Source organism: Strongylocentrotus purpuratus, unplaced genomic scaffold (assembly GCF_000002235.5).
Source record: "Strongylocentrotus purpuratus isolate Spur 01 unplaced genomic scaffold, Spur_5.0 spur5_scaffold_2, whole genome shotgun sequence".
In the NCBI taxonomy this organism is placed as follows: domain Eukaryota; kingdom Metazoa; phylum Echinodermata; class Echinoidea; order Camarodonta; family Strongylocentrotidae; genus Strongylocentrotus; species Strongylocentrotus purpuratus.
The window spans coordinates 37,198,204-37,220,027 of record NW_022145605.1 but is presented as its reverse complement, the minus strand read 5'-3'; the positions used below and the strand labels follow the sequence as shown (position 1 = coordinate 37,220,027).

At 36.3% G+C, this 21,824-nt stretch overlaps 1 protein-coding gene across 1 annotated transcript in view; it reads right to left on the bottom strand.

Annotated features, from left to right (window-relative positions):
* Positions 1-21,824, bottom strand: part of LOC105438750 (IgGFc-binding protein-like) — a gene marked incomplete at its 3' end in the record, with an annotated part of 54,382 nt that overhangs the window by 6,284 nt on the left and 26,274 nt on the right. The window contains exons 28-50 of the mRNA XM_030991261.1: positions 20,051-20,164; positions 19,103-19,405; positions 17,996-18,319; positions 16,996-17,327; positions 16,294-16,449; positions 15,610-15,748; positions 14,767-14,952; positions 13,733-13,935; positions 12,107-12,293; positions 11,377-11,708; positions 10,777-10,932; positions 9,952-10,093; positions 9,078-9,257; positions 8,344-8,552; positions 7,358-7,535; positions 6,589-6,911; positions 6,018-6,173; positions 5,293-5,443; positions 4,620-4,802; positions 3,719-3,921; positions 2,311-2,485; positions 817-1,139; positions 253-408 (exon numbers count right to left, since the gene is read on the bottom strand). Of these exons, the coding sequence (XP_030847121.1) occupies positions 253-408; positions 817-1,139; positions 2,311-2,485; positions 3,719-3,921; positions 4,620-4,802; positions 5,293-5,443; positions 6,018-6,173; positions 6,589-6,911; positions 7,358-7,535; positions 8,344-8,552; positions 9,078-9,257; positions 9,952-10,093; positions 10,777-10,932; positions 11,377-11,708; positions 12,107-12,293; positions 13,733-13,935; positions 14,767-14,952; positions 15,610-15,748; positions 16,294-16,449; positions 16,996-17,327; positions 17,996-18,319; positions 19,103-19,405; positions 20,051-20,164 (4,811 nt within the window). The remainder of the gene's footprint in view (positions 1-252; positions 409-816; positions 1,140-2,310; positions 2,486-3,718; positions 3,922-4,619; positions 4,803-5,292; positions 5,444-6,017; positions 6,174-6,588; positions 6,912-7,357; positions 7,536-8,343; positions 8,553-9,077; positions 9,258-9,951; positions 10,094-10,776; positions 10,933-11,376; positions 11,709-12,106; positions 12,294-13,732; positions 13,936-14,766; positions 14,953-15,609; positions 15,749-16,293; positions 16,450-16,995; positions 17,328-17,995; positions 18,320-19,102; positions 19,406-20,050; positions 20,165-21,824) is intronic.

Genomic DNA, 21,824 nt, shown 5'->3' with positions numbered 1-21,824 from the left:
AAGCCTGCAGCTCTTGGTATAGCACATTACTAAAAGTTCATTAGAAGCTATATGACAGTCAATAATGAGTAACTTATGGTATTGCTTGTCACAAAATGATCATAAGAAATTAAGCTAGACTGATTGGTGAAAAATTAACCTCAAATATTATTGATTATAGGGCCAAAAGTTATCTTAAAGAGTTTTCCTTGCTAGGGAATAAATAATTTAATTTCTTATGTCATTTTCATGTATTTACAAAGCTCTACTCACCAGACTGCCATCTTGTAATCTGAACTCATTGGTCTTGTCATCATCAAAGGTTCCACAGAGTCCACAAGTAGCATTCCAGTAGTTGTAGGATACCTCAATATTAGCAGTTTCGGAACCATCATACCGCACATTCAGTCCAAAATTAGTCTCAATGGTCTAGGATACAACAAATTAAGAAATAAACACCTCATATTATAAATAACTGTCATTTAACTAGTTAACTTTATAATAACATATTGTCTCTTTGTCTCTCCTTAAGTAAATAAGCACAACTTTGCTTAACTATTTTTAATGTTTTATTTTTTTACAAAGATATGATCATTTGATAAGGTGCTTGTACCTGTAGGGAGATATATATTGAATAGTTAGGTCCCTAAGATGGTAGCTCAGCTAGAGAATGAGTAATTACTTTGTCCCAGTGCTTTATATATGAATACAACTATTACCATAATCATGATTGTGTCATACTGAATAGTTCAGAAAGAAGGATAAATTAAACTTACAGTACGCAGTAACCTCACTCTGAAATAATATACTCATTGCATAAAGACAGATGCTTCTTACCGAATAGGAGCTATCCGAACGTATCATGATGCCATTGTTCATCCTGATGGGCGCTATCCTCCTGGCTCCATTCACTAGGATCTCACGGTTCCTCGTGATGGCAATGCTGGTGCCGTTCACCTCAAGCACAATCTTCCGCAAGTAGGAAACCCCCTCGGAGGGCTTGTTCTTCACGTTGTCACCCCAGAGGTGAAAGTCGACGAGGTCCGTACGATCAGTGCATGGTCTTACCAGGGTGTACTCACAGTCTCCTTGGAAGTTGTAGTTAACGTTGTCAAAGGTGACGTAGTGAGGGTCACCCCAAACAGTGCATACTCCAGGAGCTGCATCAAAGAAGAAAAAATATGAAGGTCTCATAATATCTCTGCACTGGTTTGTATTTCTTAATTTCATCACACTTGATGCTTGAAATAAGATTTTGCACTGCTATTTGCCACGATTATCAATTTGGGATTACGTTTCAAAATTAATAACCATGAAAATTTTTGTGCAAAACCTTGACAGTCTGGGTTATTTCAGAATATGATTACAATGTAAGTTTTCTTGCCAAAGCATATTAAGACAGATGTGAACTTACAGAAGAATTAGAGGCACAATTCTGACTCAAATATATGTAAATTAATTCTTAGATATATGAATTATTTAAAACCCAAGTATTCAAAGTACAGTAATGCAAGTTGTTTGTTATTATTGAAGAGTATGAAAAGAAATGATAAATATTAAGGCTCGAACGTGCAAAAGAAGTTGACAACGAAAACTATCATAAAACCATTTTCTAATCAAATTCTCACACACATACAGTAATACAAATTTTGATCGCATGCAAGGCACATACATGTATGTGTATACCCCTATATCAGACTGGTGACTAGAATGTGAAAATTGCCACTAAATTGCAAAGGAAAGTCTCAAGTTCAATTATGGTGTAAGATTTGTGGAAAGATTGAACCTTTATTCATATCTTTTAAATGCTGGAGAGACAAGATAGACAAAAGTAGCAGTAACAAAACAGAATGCCCCATATGCTGAACAACTGCCAAGCAGAAGAGTGTTAAAGATAAAGTTGAGTTCTGGTCATGCGCTTGCATTGTGAAAGAAACGTTGTGGAATCCATCAGAATAGGTTGATCATTTGGCATATAATTATTGGTGTCTACTGGAAGATTCTGGAATTTTCAAAATGATAAGAAATAGGCCCAGTCTTGGTAAAGTTACAGGCTTTGTACAAACAAAGATGTATATGGGAATACAAGAAAATGGGGCGAAAAAATCTGTCCCGCTTTTTTTCTGCTGTTACATGCTATATCTAGAATATTAAGGCAATTGAAGAGCCATGCTTTTCAGGGAACGTTTTTAATATGATGTTCTTCTATACTTGCATAATAACAATGATAACGCTCACAAATTTTTTTTCACCTCTTCCCAGAACTCAACCTTCTCTTTAACTGTAGGCAAACTGCCATTAATTAATGTAGAGTATAATCATATCACTGACCTCTGACACACTGTTCACCATCATAAGTAAACTTGTCAATGCAGTAGCAATCCCTGACATTGCCTTTGAGTCGACACTCCTGATAATCCCTGCACCCATAAGGTACACACTCGGCCACACCTCCTGTGCAGCTACACGATTGAGAGCAGTCGTCGTTGATCCACATCATCCCAGCCTGCAAAGATCAAAGAACATGGATAATATAATAATACTAATAATACTCCGCTTTTACATAGTGCTTTAAGATAAAGACCAGTTTTGGAAATGCCCCTCTCTAAAAAATGAAATGGAAGCTCTTATTACCAATCATGTGAAAGAGTATGTTTTGACTAATACGTGATCATACAAATTTGCCATAAAACCGCCTACTAATTGATATATTTGGTACATTATTATATCTATTTGGACCTGATAGATATAGTGCACGTGTCGTGTAGTCCCATATACATCTTTCTGTGTACAGTGCTTGTAACTTTACCAAGACTGGGCAAAATTTCTTATCATTTGATGATTCCAGAACCTTGCAGTATACGATCAACCTTTTCTGATCGCTTCCACAACGTTTCTCTTACGGTGCAATCGCATGAACATAACTGGTCTTTATCTTTAATGCAAATGTCTCTAAGCGCTTTACAGATATACTATTACCCCAGTCATTGGATTCCATTCTTGCCCGCACACACTGTGCACAATCTCCACTCCCTGGGGAGCATTCCAGCCAGGCGTTACTTGATGCTCAAAAACAGTTTGACCAACAATGACGGCCGCATCCTACCGGGTACCCATTTAACACCTGGGTGGAGATTATTCTAATAATAAAGTATTCTTCACGAAGTTCTTTAAAAATGTGGTCCATGGAACAATCATTCTTTGAATTAGAATTAGATTGAGGCTTGAAATACATTATATATTACCTTATATAAATGATTTGATTATGTCACAAAATATTGAATAAATTAATTACAAGGTAAAAAAAAAAAAAATTAAATTTCTTGACAAAATAAGACATACAAAGAGGACTCTCAAAGCTTTCAAAGATAGTTGAAGAAAAACTCTGTTCTGATGACAATTTGACTCCAGTGAAATCAGAAAAATAAAAAAATCAACGAATTCTGAAGAAAATTTGATACAGGATAAAAATGTGGAGATATTCATGTATGTAATGTAATCGCTGATAAAAAATAAGCATAAAACTGCTATCAAAGCAGGTGGAGTCCTTCTGTATAATTATACTCTCATCATTCCTCCCTTACATCTAGGATACGGTCATAAAGTTTTCTGTATTCTGTTCAAATCCTAGATTTCATCACATCATGAGAGAGAGATATTATCCAACCATGCTCGTATTTGGAAGTAGCGGTACACTTCCCTGCTCGGACTCATTCGGTAGAAGGTTCCGTCCACTCACCGATATGTAGCTCCCATCTGGAAGAGTGCATCCACAGTTCTCTGGTTCCACACATCGCCCACCATCATCCAGCTGTCCCTCAGGGCAGCTGCAGGTCTCATGGCAGGGTAGGGTGCAGTTCAGGTCAGCCTCAGGCTCGGCACAGCTCGGCTGGCAGGCGCTCCCACATGACTGGTAGGTCTTGTCGCTGGGACACTCAAAAGCTGCGGTGGATGAATTCATCAAGAATGGAATTAATTATTAAAGCTTGATTATAAAAGAACTTTCTCTACTTTCATTCATTTTGACCTGGATTAAAATGGAATATTAGGAATCTACTCTTGTGTAGATACAAAATTCAGAGAATGGTAATAAGAAAGATGACAACATGAATTGTACTTAATAATCATGCAGGCATCTTAATATATCTGAGACTGCCAAACCTTTAAATGTAGATGCTAAAGATTGAAATGCATGAACTAGAGTTATGAAGGAGACATCCCACTCCACAGTGGAAACAAAAGAAAAAAAGACATGAAATAGAAAATATGATCAAATAGTGACGATAATTAATTAATTTTGAATCACAGAGAGTATTCTTAAGCTGTTGTACAAACGTTATCTTCATCGTCATTTAATAAAGTATGCATTTTGCCTCTTACGAGGGGCTTACTAGCTTTCACACCATGTTGACAGTCCGTCAACTTCTTTTTTTCCATGAGCATCTCTTTGTTTAGACCGCCCTCACTGCTTTCTTTCTTAACCATATCTTTCCATGAAATATTTGGTGTTCCTTTCCCCCTTATGCCATCGACTTCTAGATCCCATGCTCTTTTCAAAGAAAATTGACAACAGTTGTGCCTTGCCGGTTCCTGTTCCCAATTAAATGGTGTAAAAATGAGGTATGACGAAATTGACTTACGACACTGTAGGACCCCTTCTCTCCAATTTCCGATGATGCCGTTAGCTTCCCTGCACTGCTGGACGTACTCCTGCAAGGCTCCGCAAATGATGTCATTACCAGGATCAGTATAGCAGAGGTCATAGATGCAAGCATCATAGTAGGCATCCTCATTCACAAAGTCAAGACAGTCACCAAGAGGTCCTGAAGGTCATGCAATGAAGGTCATTAATTATCTCATATATTTTGATAGGTACATGTATGTAGTGACTAAAACAGGGTGGACTAAAATTGAATGGGTTGCATTGAGTCAAATCAACACTTCAGGAGTTTAGTTGGAATTTAATTGGATTGAATCTACATTCACAGATAGATCTAAAAGGATAAGTCACAATAGAAATTAAGCTTAGCTCCCTCATTTCACTGGAGAAACTTCTTCCAGCTTACAAGTATATTCAAACTAAAAAAAATTAAGGAGACTCCCTCATTTTGCATCACTAACCAGTTGAGATCTTCAATGAAAAAAATATAAAAAGTGGGATAATGTTCACATACATGAATGATAAATATGGCATTTTGATCCTTTCAATGATAAATTCACGAGAGAATCATTGAATATGAAATTTATGTTGAATAAAAAAAATGTTAATACCTACAATGTCAACACAACCACACACAATCTTTAATACTGTACCTTCAGGATTGATAAAGACGTAGCAGATATCTTCCACCAACGTTTTGATAGCAGAGTCTTCCTCACATCTGTCAACTGGTCTTTCTATACCGGTTTCGCACTCGTATGCATCAAGGACCCAGTTATTGCCAAACACATTTTCATATGGTGTCTGCATGAGCAAAAAAAGAGCACATTCACATAAACAAAGCACAGTCAAATATGTATTTCAAAGAGGAAACATGAATTGGGGATTTCAAAGTTCGTCAAAATATTTGGTTTAGGCCTACATCAGAACATGACAATTCAGATAAATTCACTATTAAATGTAATCATTTATAATCCATTCTGAAGACCAATATCACATCATAATGCAAAGTGAAATACAGCACACCCTAGTAGTAAATGTCTTTCCTCAGGAATTTCGAAATGATAACCTGCATTTCTTATCATAAAATGTAACAGAATGATCCCCATCAGCCTTAGGATTTTTGGGGAGAAGCCTGCAGCTCTTGGTATAGCACATCACTTTATTAGAAGCTATAATAGTCAAGAATAAGTAATTTAATGTATTGCTTCCCACAAAATGATCATAAAAAATTAAGCTGGACTCATTGGTGAAAAATTAATCTCAAATATAATTGATTATAGGGCCAATAATAATCTTAAAAGAGCTTTCCTTGCTAGGGAATAAATAATAATTTCTTATGTCACTTCATGGAATCACTGCATGAAGCTCTACTCACCAGACTTCCATCTTGTAATCTGAACTCATTGGTACTGTCGTCATCAAAGGTACCGCAGAGTCCACATGTAGCATTCCAGTAGTCGTAAGATACCTCAATATTGGCAGTTTCGGAACCATCATACCGCACATTCAGTCCAAAATTAGTCTCAATGGTCTGGGATATAAAACAAATTAAAGAAATAAACACCTCATAACTGTCATGTAACCAGTTGACTTTATAACAAACATATTGTCTCTTTGTCTCTCCTCAAATTAATATAGCACCATTTTTTTAAAACTATTTTTAATCTTCACCATTATTTTTAGCAAAGATATATCGTTTGGTAAGGTGCTTGTACCTGTAGGGAGATATTTTTTTAATACTTATTTCCCTTAGATGGTAGCTCAGCTAGAGAATTAGTAATTAGTTGTCTCAGTAATTTATATACTGGTATATAAATACAACTATTACTATCATCATAAATGTGTCATATTAAATAGTTCAGAAAGAAGGATGAATTAAACTTACAGCACGCAGAAACCTCACTCTGAAAAAGAATACTCATTGCATAAAGACAACTGCTTCTTACCGAGTAGGAGCTATCCGAACGTATCATGATGCCATTGTTCAACCTAACAGGTGCTATCCTCCTGGCTCCATTCACTAGGATCTCACGGTTCCTCGTGATGGCAATGCTGGTGCCGTTCACCTCAAGCACAATCTTCCGCAGGTAAGAAACCCTCTCGGAGGGATTGTTCTTCACGTTGTCACCCCAGAGGTGGAAATCGACGAGGTCCATCCGGTCAGTGCATGGTCTGACCAGGGTGTACTCACAGTCTCCTTGGAAGTTGTGGTTACCGTTGTCAAAGGTGACATAGTGAGGGTCACCCCAAACAGTGCATACTCCAGGAGCTGCATCAAGGATAAAAATATCAAGGTCTCATTATATATATGCACTGTCTTGTCTTTCTTATCTCATCAAATCTGATTCTTGAACTAAGATTTTGCACTGCTATTTGCCACAATTATCCATTTGGGTTTACGTTTTGAAATTAATAACCTTGAAAATATTTGTGCAAAACACATCCTGGGCTATTTCAGAATATGATTACAATGTAAGTTTTCTTTGCAAAAGCATAAGTGAACTTAAGTATATTTCTTTCTATTAAAAAAAATAATTATGATCAATATACAAAGTACTAGAAGTATTACATACAGTATAAGATCATAATCCTTCTAATAATGTAAAGAGGTATAATAAACACCATAGCTAATCCTAAGTTGTTAAAAAATGAAAATCAAGGTTCCATGCAAATTTCTCCAAAATTAATTTAAGAACAAAAAGAAAGTAGACAAACCTCTGACACATATATCTTCTTCATTACGAGTGAATCTATTGAAACAGAAGCAGTCTCTAACACCTCCTTTGATGACACATTCTTCAAACTCTCCACATTCTATGTCAGTACAAGTCAAAGTGATGCCCGTACAGGTGCAGCGCCGGTCGCAGGTATCACTGATCCATTCCGATCCAGACTACACATTAAAAAAAAGAAAAAATATAAAGTAAAACAATCAGATTTTTCCTCTACAGCATGGATGAAATTCACTTATAGTCTCTGTATTTTGCCCCTTTATGTTCCATGGGCAAAATAATGCAATAATATCTTTTTTTGTGATCCTCACCATCATCATCATCATCAAAATAATTAGTATCATTATTTGTACGAAAGGTATTAAGCAAACCAGAAAAATCAGCATATCACTTTTCAGCTTGTATCACTATGAACATGTCGAACAAAGAAAGCGGACAAAATATACAGTTCCTCAGGTAGACAAAAGAACATCCCTTCACTGCTATTATGTAAAAAGTGAATATGCATGTGACACCTGTTCTACACATTTTTACATAATAGCAGTGAAGGGATGTTCCTTTGTCTACCTGACGAACTGTATATTTTGTCCGCTTTCTTTGTCAGTCATGTTCATAGTGTATGATATACAAATGTATCCCACCTACATGTAAGACCGTTCAATATTTTATAAATAATACTATTACTACCAACAATAAAAATAATAATAATAACAACAATAAAAATAATAATAATAACAACAATAATAACAACAATACAAATAATTATAACAAGAATAATTATATAATAATTATGCATACATTGTGCACTTTCAAAATACATCCTAAATGCACTTTACAATCATGAATGTTATTTTAATGACAGATATTATGTCCGATTCTATACAAAAATAAGTAGAACTCGATATCGCACTCATCATTTTCTTGACAAAACTGAAGATATGATACTTCAAAGGTCACAACACATCTCACCTCCATGTGGATGTTCTCTCCTCCGTAGAAGAAGTTGCACCCACACTCGTTGGGATCCACACACCGGTCCCCGTCCTCCACCAGCCCCTCTGGGCAGACGCACCTGTCGTAGGAGGGGCGTGTGCAGGGTCCAGAGTTCTGGAACCCACAGGTCGGCTGGCATGCGCTCGCTCCTGTCTGGTAGACTTTACCACCGGTACAGGTGATTGCTAGAAACGAAGTAGAATAGATGAACCAAAGTAATGAAGACATGACTATTAAGTCTGAGAACACTTTGAGTCTATTGGAAATGCATGCTAGGAATATAACAAAACAAAATGTCTTAAATGGGAGGTAACTGTATAAAGATATCCACATCTATTTCTATTTATTTGCGAAATTTAAATTTTCATCCATGCTGTATTAATATATGTGCATCAAATTCTTCTGCATTTAAACTTGAAATTGATTAAATGGTAGAAAACAAGCTTTTAAATATATCTTGATCTAGTATCAGATTATTAGTTTTAATAATACCCTTAATTTGTCATAATATCTTCTTGCAAGATACCAATAGCCTAAAATCACTCATAATTAGCCAATCAGAAAGACATGCACTTACTGAAATCAGAGTAAAATGCAAGAGTGAAATAACCCGACATTAAGTGATATTTGCAGGATCCAAAGGGGATATTAAAGCACAAAAAACATGCTTTTAAAGAAGAAAACGGATAAAAGTCAAGTTTTCTACTCACCACACTCAGGCACCTCTGACCTCCACTCTCCAAGGTCAATGCCCTCATCCATACAGATCAAGGCATATTCCTGAATGTAATCACATACGTCAAACCCAGGACCCAAGGCACAGGAATCATACACACAGTCCTCGTACAGATCACGGGGAGAGACAAAGTCGAAGCACCCAGACAGAGGACCTGTTGACACAGACAAATTATTTACGTTTAAAATTTGAAATGAATTCTAGTCGAAGAATTTAATGAGATGTGCCTAGTACTATCATTTAATATTTTTTGAAAATTTGTATTTTGTGTTTTGTATTTATTAACATTTATTTCCTTCTAACGGTACAATATGAAACACAATGTTTATATAAATTATATATGTAACAATGATTTCAACTTGCAGTATACAGTAAATAATTCAGATAACAGAAGGAATGAAATGATCACAAAGGTACGGTACCAAAGATACACGATACATGGCAAATATGAACTTGTTTTTTCCAACTTTTATAATGAATTCATGAACAGGTCAGGGATATCATTTGATTTTACCAATTTAACCTAAAAAGGGACCCCACAATCCACTATTGGAATGCTATTCTGTTCTGTACATTAGACGTACAAGTAAACAAATATTTTTTAAAGAGGTTACAGGACCTGGAAGCAGGGGGGAATCCAGAGAACTGGCATCCTTGAGTGGTGTCATGACGGACACACAGACCAGGTACTTCAGTGTGAATTGTCTCATTACTGTTCATGCATTTACAACCCTTCTCAAATACAAGATCAAACTAGTCTTGTACATTGAACCTCTGCAGATACATGTAACTGTATAATTTTTCTGGATTTATTTGTAAAAATCACTAAAGGCGTATGGCAGACTTACTATCTGGGTAGCTGAATATGTAACACAGGTCGAGAGCTTCCTCATATGTTTCTCCTTCACACACAGGTGGCTCAGGGGATTCCCCATTGCAGGATGAGGGGTTAATGACCCAATCCTGGATGAAGACTGTCATGTATGGTGTCTGAACAGACAGAGAGGGTGAGTGAGAGGGAGGGGGAATGAGAAAGTCCATATCTTTAATGTGGTCATCCAGACAGAAACATAAACAAGTGAAAGAATGTCAGGGATTGCACTAATAACTTGGATACACATACATGTACATGTACCTGTACATGCATGTGCATGCGCATGTTCATACTAACAAACATTAGTTACAGGTATTAAAGAACTGTAGAACAACTAACCCCTGGATCACACCTCTGGAGAGCTACTCCCATAACACATCTCTAGGATAACTGTTCCCCAGGACAAATAACTGCTATGGCAACTACCCCTTGGCTTGGGCAACTGTCTAGGGGTTATAATAAACATGTAGATTATCACTCTGGAGGGTAATTTTCTCCTCAGGGAATAAATGTCTTAGGAGTAATTGCAGGGGGTAATAACAGGTGGTAGTTGTACAGAGAACTAGTTTTCATTGGGGCAGTTTCTATTTATATCATTAATTTATTCTGGGGCATTGTCAAAGCAGTAAATTATCCTAGAGGAGTAGTTTTCCAGAGGGCTGGCGGAGTTGCAGGGGTGTACAGTCCTGAAATTGTATCTGAGTAGTGAACATCAAGAAGCTCATGATCCATCAGTGACAAGTCTTTCCTGTCTATCAGTTCACCAACCCGTTGAACTTTACGAAAACGTTCTCCTTACCTGAGACCCGTCTAGTCGTCTGTACTCGTTGCTATCATCACCATCGAAGGTACCACATAGACCACAGGTCTTGGTCCAGTAATCATAGCTCAGATCTATGTCTGCTGTATGCTTCCCATCATAAACCACTTGCAATCCAAAAGAGGTCACCAAGAACTGTCCAAAAGATAATGGACATGACAAAGTGATTGTTATTGATACACAAACAAAACAGACCTTTTCTGTGGTGATAGCTCATATTAGGCCTCGTCTTCATTTTATATTGTATTTCAGAGCATAGTTTGTAATAACCTTAAACTTGCAAGTCATAAGAATGACAGCTCCTTCCAAAAATAATCCGCAAAATGAGCTTTGATGTTAAAGAATCAAAATGCTCTACCATTTTCTTTGATCAAATGATTTTAGATATACACTTGATTTTGTTATAAATTTAGGAAAATGAATGTATAAAGTGAATATACAGTACAAAACAAGAAGCTGAGATACTGTGATATCTGAAGAGAGTTGAGAAGCTGCCAGAAATGTGGCAAGTAAGCTAAACTACAAAATTGACAGCACCAGCATTCTGACGAGGAATAAACTTCAACCCTTCAAACTTACCGTGTACTGATTGTCCCACTGTATCCTGACATCACTGCCATAGCTGAACAGGGAACCTGACAGTCTCCTTCCGTTCACATACACCTCGTTCCCACTCTCCACACTGAACAGCGTCCCATTATACTCCAGAGTGAAGCCTCTCATGTAGGACACTCTATCAGAGGGGTTATTCTTCAGGTTGTTGCTCCACAGGTGGAAGTCCACAAGACTGCTATTCTCCTCCTTGTTGCAGGGTCTGATGAGGGTGTATTCACAATCCCCTTGGAAGTTGTACCTGTGATGGTCGAAGGTCTCGTAGTGGGGATCTCCTCTAACTATACAGTGTCCTGGCTCTATAAAAGGTTTAAAGATGAACTTAAGTAATGGAAAAGTGTGTATATAACCTTTCAAAATAGCAGATATTATTTCCTTGTACTGTGGTCTTTTCTGAGAATAATTCCTAAATGGAAACATGTAGGTGTTGACCTATCATTTTGAAGAAAAGAGGTTGTTGATAATACGTACATAAATAACTACTTTACTAGAATGTTTGTCTAACAATTCAATAGTAAATGTTAGTTGTTCCCCTTTCAATCCTTATTTTATATCCATTAAGGTTACTACACACAATTATTTCTTTGGAAACTTTTCTGTTCGATAAGGCCTCTTTTAATACTTGCTCCAGATAAGCAAATACAATTCTATCCTTATAAACATGAACATAAAATAAGAAGAAAAATAATCTTTATACCTCTGATGCATTCCTGATTGTCATCCCTAGAGTAATCCTCGAGACAGTAACAGTCTCTGACCCCTCTCTTGATGGCACACTCCTCGTTGGGTCCACATGATACGCTGGAAGAGGAACATTGAACGGACCCTGATCCTGTACAATTGCACTTTCTCCTGCAATCGTCGGTTGTCCATGTTTCATTAAGCTGATTACAGACAAGGAATATCATGTATTATATGACCATAAAAATGAGGTATATCAAGATATTATATGAATGCAATAAAGGCAATACTGAAGAAGGGTAAAGGCATAATTCCTGATATTTTTTTTATAATTTTTTTTCAATATTTATTCCACATTTTACATAGAAAAACAGTCTATTTTCTTTTTTTTATTCTTTTTTTACACAAGTGTATATTATTATAAGAGTAGATTTCACACAAGAAGAAAAAATAAAAAAAATTAAAGATTTCAAATCAAATATAATGTACGGAAAATAAGTACGAAATTTCAAAATATGTAGATATATCGGGCAAGGTAGAACAATGTAAAATGTGGGGAGCCTAAATAAAAAGCATAGCTTGTATGTGAATAGGCTCCCATACTGAGTAACACAATAAAGTAGGTCTGTTTTTAAAAGATATTATAGAAGGCAAAAAACGGAGTAGTATAGTATGAGATTCTGGAGAGGTACAAGGAGAGTGAATTTGAGAAGAAAAGAAAAATAGAAATAAAGAGTAAAGAGAATAATATGATAATGATAAATAGGAGAAGGTGAAGAGGGGAAGAAAGAGGAAGACGAAAAAGAAAAGAATAAAGAAAAAATTCACCATTGCAGGTGATTGTAGTGTGTGTCATAGTATATCTGACTAGATCGTAAAAAGGTAAAATGCAAAATATTTACCACGTTCCTCTAAATCTGACATATGTGTAAAGTACTTTGTAAATTAATTTTTGTAATGAATTTCCAAAATTGACAGGAGCATGAAAATACAAGACAAATTAAATTTCATCACATTTGTTTAAAAAATGAAAAACCTTAAAACCTTTCATCAAGTTCTATTGTCTCCTGCCAATCCAAAGAAATTAAACAATCATTTGGATTTCCTTTATCCATAGAATATGAAACAAACTTAATGAGGTAAAAATCCATATCAATTGACTTTTAACTAAAAAGCCACAAGCAACATTTCTTTTTTCCAGGGGATATAATAAAAAACTTTAGGACCAAGAAAAAAGTTACACAAACATCTACATGTACATCACGGGTCATAATAGACCGGTTTATTAACATATTCAAATCGTATGCGTACTGTTTGCCCAACATAGCAACAAGCAATGTATGCAGAATGGATTCCAATTATTGTAGTTCATTCATTAATAACAGGTTAATGCTATGGTCACAAAGGTTCGTACAAACGATAATTTTGTACGAATCTCCTTGTTTTTCCATTGTCTTCCCGAATTTCCATTGTCTGAAAATCGTTCGTACGGCGTTCGTAGTAGTTCATAATGGCATTTGTGACCGAGCCTTGATGGACACCTCATTATAAGTTACCCAGGAAAGAAACATTCATAAATCTGAATATGTTAGTCATAACCGATCTTTTGGCTGAGAGAATGAATAAGTGTGTATATACTCACCGAGCGGTATTCAGCATTTTCATCAAGACATCCACAGTCTTGAGATTCCACACACCTGTCACTATCTAATACCAGTCCCTCATCACATACACATGTCTCGATACAGGACACTGGACAGTCAGACTGGATGTTATTATCGGAGCAGGCAGGCTGACAGCCACTGGCACAGGAGTGGAGGGTGGAGTTCACAGGACAGGTCAGCCCTGTAGTATGAAGCAATATAAAAGTCCTTGCTCAAATGCTTGTTTAATTGCAGCTACTGTGCACTGATGTTACATATACAGTCAAACCTGTCTATAGTGACCACCCAAGGGAAACACAAAAGGTGGTCGTGGGCAGGTTCCTTTAGTACATGTTTAAATGAGAGACCAATTTCAAGGGAAACAAAAATGTGTTCTTTGTAGACAGGTGGTCACTAAAGCAGGTTTGACTGTAGCATGATTTGCAATGTTACCATGATACTTCAAAAACTAGTGCAAAGAGTAGAAGTGCATTTTAATTATTATTAATTACTCCAATCACATACAATGGATCATTAATAATAGAACAAATGAATCTGAATTATTTTCAATTAATCCAATTACATATAACAGATTGTATATGCATGGAACATGAAATTGACCAAGTCTGTGAAAGCAAGTATAATATTTTGAGAGTCTAAATCCATTTAATCATGATTCACAGAATCATTTTGGTTTAAAGGGAAATGCAGTAGTAGTTTAAAAAAACAGCTAGTAGTTTTGGAACTCAGTATAAGGTCAAAGTTTGAAGCCAGCATTCCTTTATACAGTTTCTGTCAAAATAACAGAGATCATTACTTCAGTTACAATTTGTCCTTAATTATTTACTAATTGCAACAAGAACAGTTGAATTTCAAATGCAGATAAAAAACACAAAGCGATACATATCAACCCGACACTGTACGTCTGTATTCAATCAGACAATCAATCAATCAAAAAAAAACAATCAATCAATTTTTAAATAAACTCCAATGTCTATGCGTTATTTGCAGCCCCTTTTAATTGTCAACATACCACATTGAGTAAGTTCTGCTCTCCAGTTTCCAGCCAGGACTCCTCCAGCCTGTCTACAGGCCGATGCATAGGCATCGATGTCAGCACAAACCAAGTCATCTTCAGGAAGTGTTACACAGAGGTCATACACACAGGCATCATAGTACACAACAGGGTCAAGGACATTAAAGCAAGGTCCCAATACACCTACAAGAAAGGATGTGCAAAAAAATGTTCTTGTAGTTAAAATGTCACTTCCATGAAAAATACATATATATATACACATGTATATGTATTAAAGGTGTATATGTATCCATACATGTATGTGCAAAACATCTTATAGACAGATGTACGTTGGGTTAGTGATTGAATCTTCTGTCTGCATATAAATGTACATGTAGAAAGACCCAGCTTTAATTTCAAGTCATGTCACACCTTTTGGATAGTGATATTAAGGTTAGTCGGGACATAAATACATATGCATGTACATCTTATTTAAACAATTTACTTAAAACAGATCAAACACAGTATTTTTATGTACTGTGTAAAATTGATCTGTAAAGTTACATGTGCATGTAGGCACGTTGGCACGTATGGATATATGGATACGTAACTTCAGAGATCAATCTTAATCAGCAGATTACAGGATTCAGATGGTTCCTGTATTGTCACTATTGACCCTAGGGGGAATGGGTTAAAATAATAATGTCATTATGCATGCATGCTTTCAATGTGAAAGAGCAAGCTGGTTTCATGGAGTGTAATAATAATATTGCAGTAAACGATAAAAAATTATTATCCTTGTCCTGACCCTAATATAACACTCTGGAAATACTGAATATACTATTCCCATTTCAAACTCACCATTTACATCATTGAGAATGTTGCATAGTTCCTCTGCCTTAGTCCTTGTTGCATCATCTGAGCATGGGATCTCATCTTCTACAGGAATCTCACAATCAGAGACAGTCCAACTGTTGGCAAACTCACGGGCAGAAGTCACCTACAAAAACAAATATGTAAAATACATTCAAATTTGTCAACATTGAAATATAAAAAAAAATAATTAAATCCAATTCAAAAGGTAGTTTTTCTTTAAGTTACAAAGAGCTGCACACATTGCACCACATCTTTGGACCATAAGCCATAACATATCACTTTAAAAAAAGACCAATCCAATGCATACTAACAGCATGAATTGTTTATTAATTATAGAATACATAACTAGTATAAATATAACCAAAAATGGGAAAGGATACTTTTTAACTCCGGATTTTTACAATCTGGAGTCTTCATTTATGATTATATTTAAACTAATTACGTTTATCATGTTAATGCGGTAATTAGATAAACAAACGCATAGCAGCTATAATGGTTCAAATCTAAGATGTTTTGAGATTTATGCAGTGATGAAAATATTTACATATGAAGTAGGGCTGGAAAACTTACATCCTGTCAAACAGAAATAAAATCAAAGATACCTGATTTAAATCACAGAAATGTCATCAACACTTTTCCAGCAATAGACATGAATTCTGATATACTTACCACAAGACCATTCTTCTTAGTATATTCATTATCCTGCAGATCATCATATGTACCACACAAACCACATGTTATGTTCTTGTACGTGTCTGGGAGTGTTATTTCAGCTCTGTATCCTCCATCATACTGAACTCGTAGACCAAAGTCAGTTGTAATAATCTGAAAAAGGCAAAGACATATTCTCAGTGACATGAACATACTTGAAGACCAGGGCCCGTCTTATAAACAGTTCGCAACTTATTTACGATTGATATCAATTGCAAATTTGTACATAAGAGACAGGAGACTGCAAACTAGCTATTGATAAGAAGACTTGCACTTGATCATACAGGCCCAAGTGGGTCCAGTGAACTTGCATGAAGGAGGTCATCCAAACTGATAAACATGAAAGCACTTAAAGAGATACAGCTCTTAACTATTTTCTTAATAAAAACTTGATATTGTTATTGCAGTTGACTTTCATTGATTGCCTAATCATAAAAAACTCATTGACAACATGACTTGCTTGTCAGGTCTTTTATTGTGATTTCACATATTTCTGATTCATCAGCAACAGATTTATAAATTTAAAGAGAACAAAAGACATATAAGACAAATTCGACATTACAGAATCATAAATTTGCATGAAATCAACCATGAGTGTAGGATATGTTTGCCTTACAATACATTGCAAATCAAATAGGGTGTTTCAAATAACAAACTTACTGTGTGTGCTCCAGTGTAGAAGATAAAAACCTGTCCTGACCTCTTTGGGGGTGTGACATTAATGCCATCAATCCTCAGGACATGGTCCCTCCCGACCGTAAAGACAGTTCCATCCACTTCCAACCCAATCTCTCTCAAGTAAGCCACCCTGTCTGAAGGCAAACGCTTCACGTTATCACTCCATAGGTGGAAGCCAGGCAGACTGCTAGGGTTCTCAGAGGCAACGCAGTCATCGGTGACTAGGGTGTACTCACAGTCTCCTTGGTAGTTGTAGGAAGCTCCATCAAAAGTGATGTAATGAGGATCTCCCCACACGGTGCAAATTTGATATTCTGTAGAGGATGGCAAAACAGCATTCCAAATATCAAAATGACAATACCACTACACACGTATACATTTTTTTTCATTTCATTTCATTTCATTTATTGACCTTTAAAACAAATATATATATTTATAAAAACATCAATACAATAGAAGAATAAACATTAAAAAAACATAAAAGTAATAATGGCCAGGGCCCCTGAGAAGCAAGACTGCTTGTAATCGGGACCCTACATACAAGTACATTATAATAGAAATATAAATTTAAATGCACACACATATACTCATACACACTAGACAGAATGGAGCAAAGATATGAGAAGAAGCAAAGAATACAAGATAAATGAATACTTATTCTTAACATATGATTGACTGGTCTACGGACAAGTCTGTCTGAAATCGTATTGAAACATGTCCTCATTAGTGTGTATATATAAGACTACTTTAAAGTATTGTTATTAACGTGTTTTCGTTTTAAAGTGAAAATCCCTATTCTTTGCAAAGACACATAATTATATTGAACAGAAGCAATGTTAAGGTTATGTACATGTACCAGCATGAAAAAAGGAAGACAATTCTAAAAATTGCAACATGAAGCCAATAGGAATCCAGTCCCATGTTTTCAAAAAGGAGTACACATGTACGCTAGGGATGAATGATGCAAAGAGGGTTTACATACCGTTTTCACAATTGGGTCCAACACGGTTCGGCTCACAAGTATAGAACCTGTTAACCAAGCTATAGTTGAAAAGCTGCAGGTCCAGATCTCCGACATAGATCCTGACCTCGTAGTACTCGTTGCCTCTGAGGGACGGGATGTCAGCTATCCCCTGGGACACAGCAGTGACCCTTGGTCCGGGGATCCAGGTGGTGGTTCCATAGGGCCGGTACTGGAGCTGGATCCTGTTGTTGGAGGGAGGGGTGAAGTCAGAGTTCCAGGTCACGGTGAGGGAGTTGGTGCGGGCCGTCTGGATCTGAATATTGAAAGGCAGGTCTGTCGCGTCTGGGTTTCAATGATTGGTACAAAAATTTGAATTAACATTACCTTGCATATGTAGAGAATGACAGGAATACAGAATGTATACAATACACAACATTTATTTAAGCAATTTGTTAAAAATGAAATCTTCACTAATCCTCATGTACACTCATGCATGTTCTAGGCAAACCTTTTGGAAGCTTGGATCCAGTGAATACAATTAACTTTTTACCATTTACCAATAACAATGGTGCCTCAAAACTTATATGGTTATCAGACATGATGAGGTACTACACTGCTGGGTACAAAAGGTGTTTTCCATGAAAAATCACATTCTTTGGGGGAAACATGTTTGAGTGTATAAGTCACCGGACTGTGGATCACAAGGTCCGCGATTCAAGTCCCGCCGCGGCACTAATGTCCTTTGGCAAGACATTGATCTATATTTGCCACTCTCCTCCCAGGTGTTAAATGGGTACCCAGTAGGATGTGAAAGTTAATATGGTTAGATGAGCAAGTGTATGAGCAAGTGTGTGCTTGTAAAAATGACGTCTGGCTGGAATGCTCCCCAGGGAGTGGAGAATGTGCATACATTGTGTGCAGGTAAACCTGAATCCGATGACCACGGTAATAATATATATCTGTAAAGCGCTTTGAGAGGGCCTGTGGTCCTGAAATGCGCTATATAAGGACTAGCTATTATTATTATTATTACCCCTCAGCAGAGAACCAAGTTTAATTACAAATGATGAATTATACAACTCTCAAATAAAAACTAAAAGTATTTCCTTCTTATTAGTTTCTTACCTTGTGAGCAGTTTTCTCCACTGAAACCCCTTTGACAGGTCACGACTGTGACTGGTACGGTTGTGGCGATGCTTCCTCCTGCAGCTCTCTTCATCACAAGCAGCAGCTCGTAGCCTGTCTCGCTCTCAAGACCAAGGAGACTGTACAGACGTCTTCCTCCGTTAAGAGTGTCACTGATGAACCACTCTGAATCATTGACCTTTCGGTACTCAACTCTGAACGACTCCACCTCGATAAGAACAGTCCAGTAGATGGTGATGGCGTTGCTCCAGATTCTGACAATCTCCAGTTGAGGGCGGTCGTCTGAAGAAAAAAATGTTGATATATTTGCCCAGTTTTTTAAATGCAGTCCATATAATGGTTGTATGTATTGTTCATTCACTTTAATACAATTTCGGTTTTATTGGTAAAATAAAACATGGCAAAAGTCTGGAGATATATTTACATATTTACAATTGAAATAAACACCAACATTGGCATGTATTCTAGTGCATTACCGGTACCGGTACTTAATTATTCATTAAAATATTTGTACAGATTTTTAAATATTAAACGATAGGGAAATGAAAATTATAAATCAAGGAAAAGAATTTTCGGACATCTCTATTTAAAATGACAAAAAAACATTGTTGAGGGAAAATATTAATATTCATGATACCAGTGCCAAAATCAGAAATATTCTTTATTATAACTAAATGTGCACATAGACTGTGCTACTATGAATACTCACATACAAAGTAAATTTCAGTCATCTTAATGAATTACATCATGGATATTGAGTAACACAATCTAATGCAGTACTCGTGTTTAACGCTATGCTAAATAATTGCTGCTTCATACTATGTTACATGTTTATTTTAAACAGTATCAAGATCCAATTTAATGAACACAAGTTATCATCTCATATCATACATGGACCAAAATGCAGTTTATTACAGTAATACTGACCTTCTTCACAGTTGACTCCAGCAAATCCAATGGCACATTCACATTGATACATGTTGACCAGATCATTACAGGTGCCCCCATTCAGACAAGGATCATTGAAACACTCATCGACATCTGAAAATAAGAACATACTATATCAGTAAACATCTTTCACTGATACATGTTGACCAGATCATTACAGGTACCCCCATTCCGACAAGGATCATCAAAACACTCATTGACATCTGAAAATAAGAACATGCTATATCAGTAAACATCTTTCACTGATACATGTTGACCAGATCATTAAAGGTACCTCCATTCAGACAAGGATCATCGAAACACTCATTGACATCTGAAAATAAGAACACACTATATCAGTAAACACCTTTCACTGATACATGTTGACCAGATCATTAAAGGTACCTCCATTCAGACAAGGATCATCGAAACACTCATTGACATCTGAAAATAAGAACATACTATATCAGTAAACATCTTTCACTGATACATGTTGACCAGATCATTACAGGTACCTCCATTCAGACAAGGATCATTGAAACACTCATTGACATCTGAAAATAAGAACATACTATATCAGTAAACATCTTTCACTGATACATGTTGACCAGATCATTACAGGTACCTCCATTCAGACAAGGATCATTGAAACACTCATTGACATCTGAAAATAAGGACATACTATATCAGTAAACATCTTTTGTTCATGCAATGGTAAATTGACATTTATCAAATCATTGCAAGTACCCCCGTTTACACAGGGATCACTGAAACATTTGTTGACATCTGAATACCAAGAACATGGCTGAACAGTAAACAGCATCCATTCGTTAAAAGGTAAATTAGTATTGATAGGTGTTTACTAGATCATTGGAAGTGCCTCCATTCATATAGGGATCACTTTGAAAAAATCATCAATAGTGATCTGTCAGTTTATGACAGGTCCAGTGACCCATTCAAAAGTATATCAAGTGTCTCTCCAAGTTTCTCTCCAAGTTCCTCGGTCTTGAGCCAATCGTTTCATCGTTTCATACCTATCATTGGCTGAAAAAATACAATGACATAATCCTAATTGAAACCAAACAAGCAAATCATTATAGGTATCTCCATTGAGACGAGGATCACTGAAATACTCAATGTTTCCCTTGGATGTCCTGAACAAACATATTTGTCTGTATTTCATCCCTCAAAGAGGAAGTCCACCCTGATATCAGGTTGGTTTTAACCACTTGGCTGCGGGCCACATACATTTACGTGGTCTAGGTCTTGCATGCCCTGTGCGCACCACGTACATGTACGTGGTTAGGGCATTGCACTTTCAAGACCATAGCACTGCACACTGCCTAGCCCTACTGTGTAATTAGCACTACAATGATGTTATACAAGTTGTTAATTTTTTAACATGCAATAAGTCAAATATTTCCTATCATTCATTCACCCTAAATGTAATTATTGCAAATGTGTTTTTATATAACCCCTGTATGACACAAATCTTTTCCGTCATCAATTACTAAGAAAATGAAAGTTAATGATATTTCTTTACAGAGCATATTGGAGAGGAGCTCGCAAGCTACGTCACAGTGATGCCAATTTGTGTTTTAATAATGACAACTTGAACAATTCAAAACTTTCCTATTTTCAATTGTATATTGCTCAAACTTTTATTAATTTGTTGTTCTAATTTTTCTGCTGTTATTAAAACCAAGTTAATATCTGGTTGGACTTCCCCTTTAAATCATGAAGCTAGAATAAAATGGATATGAATGTTGATACA